Source organism: Colletotrichum truncatum (assembly GCF_014235925.2).
Source record: "Colletotrichum truncatum strain CMES1059 chromosome Unknown Contig_0018, whole genome shotgun sequence".
NCBI lineage: Eukaryota > Fungi > Ascomycota > Sordariomycetes > Glomerellales > Glomerellaceae > Colletotrichum > Colletotrichum truncatum.
Window position 1 is genome coordinate 41,587 of NW_027222415.1, and position 3,601 is coordinate 45,187.

At 43.9% G+C, this 3,601-nt stretch overlaps 1 protein-coding gene across 1 annotated transcript; it reads left to right on the forward strand.

Annotated features, from left to right (window-relative positions):
- Window positions 1-2,215: 2,215 nt before the first annotated feature.
- On the forward strand, window positions 2,216-2,559 carry CTRU02_215683 (uncharacterized protein; the record flags this gene model as incomplete). The annotated part of the gene is made up of 3 exons (XM_036733347.1): window positions 2,216-2,368; window positions 2,421-2,486; window positions 2,551-2,559. 3 exons carry the CDS (start codon window positions 2,216-2,218, stop codon window positions 2,557-2,559), a joined length of 228 nt encoding a protein of 75 aa, XP_036574917.1.
- Between the last annotated feature and the right edge of the window lie 1,042 nt (window positions 2,560-3,601).

Below are 3,601 nucleotides of genomic sequence, written 5' to 3' on the forward strand. Positions count from 1 at the left end.
TGTTGCAGGCAGTGGAAAGCGGACTAGGCGCCAGATACACCAATTCAGCCACTTAGAGATTTGATAGAACCTGTGCCTTCGTCCACCTTTTTAGCCGACAACCACATGTAACCTGTAGGGACGAACCGGTCTAGTATCCGGTATCTTGGCACTTACTCAACTCAGTACATCGCACTTTCTTTTGACCGTCATGGAGATGCTGCAGCCCAAGAAGCCTCGCATCATCGCTTTCAGTCGCGACGTCATTACCATAGAACCTTCAAACATTCGTCCCTGTCGTCTAATTACTGGACCTCAAAATCGCTTAATATAACTAGCGCCATAAGGCAATTCCAAGAACCCCAAAATTCCCATATTTAAATTTGCTACCCTTATCGGGCGGGTGATCAAGATATGTGGGTCATCCTATACTGCTAACTTGCCCTGCTCGGTTTAGGGGGTTGGAATCTGCTCATCGATTTAATACGGCTTAGACGCAAGAGAAACTCATTCTCGTGATGTTAGACCTCCAAAACGTCATGCTAAGGCAGAAATGAGGTATCGAAAGACAAAAGGGCGCTTTAGAAGAATTACCAGAATTTACTTGTCTGTTACTTTTCCGGCTTCGTTTTTACCCGTGAAGTCCGTCGGTGGGTCCCGGAATGTGGGGGCCATGCAGCCGGAATACCCGACCGCCCTTTATTTCCAGTCATCCAAGCATTTTTCGAAGACTCAAATGTAAAAACCACTGTAATCCCTTTCGGTCGGTTGTTATTGCTAGTCTGATTTCCATACGTTGTAAATAAATACGAAGCTGTGGAAATCGGACCCCGAAAACGAAGATCCTAACCTATTTGCGCTTATTCCCTCCCCAGTTTCACTTGTCGATACTTTCTTTATATAGATTAGCAGTCGATACAACAAAGCCTACAATCCTTTTGACTTTACTCACTTAGATGAAAGTCATAGCTTAGCGAGATATCCACTGGCACGGGTTAACCTCTTGGTTACTTTCATGACTCAATCCAGTCCTGGGATCAGTCCTCCGAGTTGAGATGAACACAACGCATCACCCACAGCCAAGCTTATGTTAAGTGGAGGAAATGAACTGGTTTTAACCTTCACCCCACTTGTGCGATTCATTTCTCTCGGAATAACCTACCACTTCAGACAGAAGCAGGTTACGAAAAGGGTAGCTACTCTTTTGTCCCAACTGGGTAAGATAAATACTACTGCTACGTCGATTAGCTTCCTTCGAGGTGTTACCTCTTTGTAGTACGAACCTCGCTTTCGATTAAGGGAGGGAACTATGGGAAGCGCAATTATGCTTTAATTAGTCAGTACTGCTAATGTTAGATAAACGATATTAGTTTGATGCAATACACCTGGGGTTCATTGAGCAAAGAGTGATTCATGTTGTTGATTGAGTGATTCTACCCATTCCGGTTGAAGCGGGGTTCTGTTTTGTATCTACCCGTTCTTCCCGGTTTCAGCATATTGCAAGAATGCAACTAAGCTAGATTTCCTAGCATTTTATCCGGACGCAGGCGTCAATCTAACAGCTAAAGTCCTGCATCGATAAGAAGTCAGCTGTTTTTACACTTAATTGCATTTTCTAAGACCGATTAAATCCTTAAGCTCCACTTCTTAACCTTCTAAGAGTGCTAGCTGTGCGTAAGGCTATACTACGGTGAAAAGGGTATTGGCTTACGTAATAAAATGGATCCATCACAAAGGCGCACGAGTTCGATATTATGCATGAAGTTTGCTGTAGAGTCCCGTGTTGTTTCATAATTGATAGAAATAAAGACCTCGGAATTTTCGGTACCTAAAAGGTGGAGTCGACTCTTGTCGTTATATCGTGAAACCTGTGTACATCGGGCTACAGCAAGATTTCTATGATGTGACTGTGTACACAGTAGGTCAATTTACCTACCCAATACGGCTAGTCCAGGCAATGCAGCGGTTCCATCACCGATGGCATAGCGGTTTCTGTATGGAGTAAAGAGAGCTTCATCATTTTGTAGACTTTCCTCGTGAGACGAAGAGATGAGGCTCATTGTTTATGCTTTCTCTACCCTCATGATTAGATTAATTTCTATCTTGGCATCCGAAGATCCCGTCTGACTCTCATTCTCATCTTCAAATGTATTTAAGCCAACACTCATTCTTAATCAAAAGTACCTTTCATCTTATCACTTCATCACACAGCTCCACATCAGTCCTTATCGCAACAATGCAGTTCCTTAACGCAATCCTCATCTTTGCCTCCCTCGCAGTTGCTGCGGATGCGGCCGCTATTGAGTCGAGAGCCGCTCCTAGCCCGTGCTACTCTAACCAGAAGTTGACCTGGAACACTGGCCAGATCCCCGGCGATGGTGGATGGATTGTGAGTAATTCTCTGCATATACCACGACTATTACTAATAAATGTGATTTCAGTGCTACGAAACCCCATCCGGACCCTGCACGAAATACTCCTGGAAGACGGACCTTCCTTACTACAGCGTAAGCACCAAATATGTCTCTTTTTACATTTGGATTATGTCTGCTAACTCTGGTTGGCTTTTAGTGCACCTAAGCTCGTCGCTCTTTTTGTCGCGGTTTGTGTGGTTAGATACGACTTTCCTAGTTGCACCCTGAGCTGGTAAAGATATCAATCGGTACTCAGGTTCACTTCAGCGTTTCGCACCGATATTCCATTGTATCATTATTTAGAGGTACTCAGCCTAGCGGTGTCAGGCTCCTTGAGTAGTCTGTTATCCAATTATCTCTGATCACTCTAAACCTCTTGTTGGCTTTTTAGTCAGGGAACATTGAACTTTCAAGCGCTACCCAAGTGACTGAATCTGATCGAAATCTTTGAAATCCGCTTGCAATTCCATTTCTATTCTTTCTTCGGCTTTCTCCCATGTAAAAACGAACATCTAATATCAATCAGGTAGAAGCTTTCTCTACCTCCACCTACTTTTAGTGGTTTAGGCAGTGATGTGCGTTTCATATAAAGGATTCCCTGCACCAAAACTCCCGGTAACATTAACAACCATTACACAGGCCATGATGAAATGTGTGCCCCTCCTAGCAACAGTGGGTTTCTGGCAAGGATGCATCCTTGGTTTAATTTCACAAGGAGGTGTGTTATGCTTAAATACAAGACTGAATCGTTGGCGATTGCTTTGCAATGAAATCCGAGAAACCAAGCTAGAGGGGAACAAATCCAAGTTATAGCCTGTTCAATCGCGTTGGATAGCTGCTTTATCAACTCTGTGGCTACAAGCCCTTTGTCTGCCTTTCGCAGAACCCCTTAGCTAAGCCTGAGATTCTGTTCTGTAACATATCGTTGGATGACACATGATAGTATCCAACCAGCAAACCAAGTTTGATAAGGGCATCATACGTTCTGGACTTGGCCTTTGTAAATTCAGCGTGGACATCTGGGTCTTGATTGTCGAGTGCAAGTTTGACACCTAACATTGTAGTTGGAGCTACATCTGGAAGCAGCTAAATGGTGAAGGATGTGACAAGCTAGGTACTGGCGGCTCCAAAGGCTGTAGGATAGAGCATCTGTCTGTCTGGATCTCAAGTGAGACGCTTCAACAACAAAAATTGTCTATATCATAGTT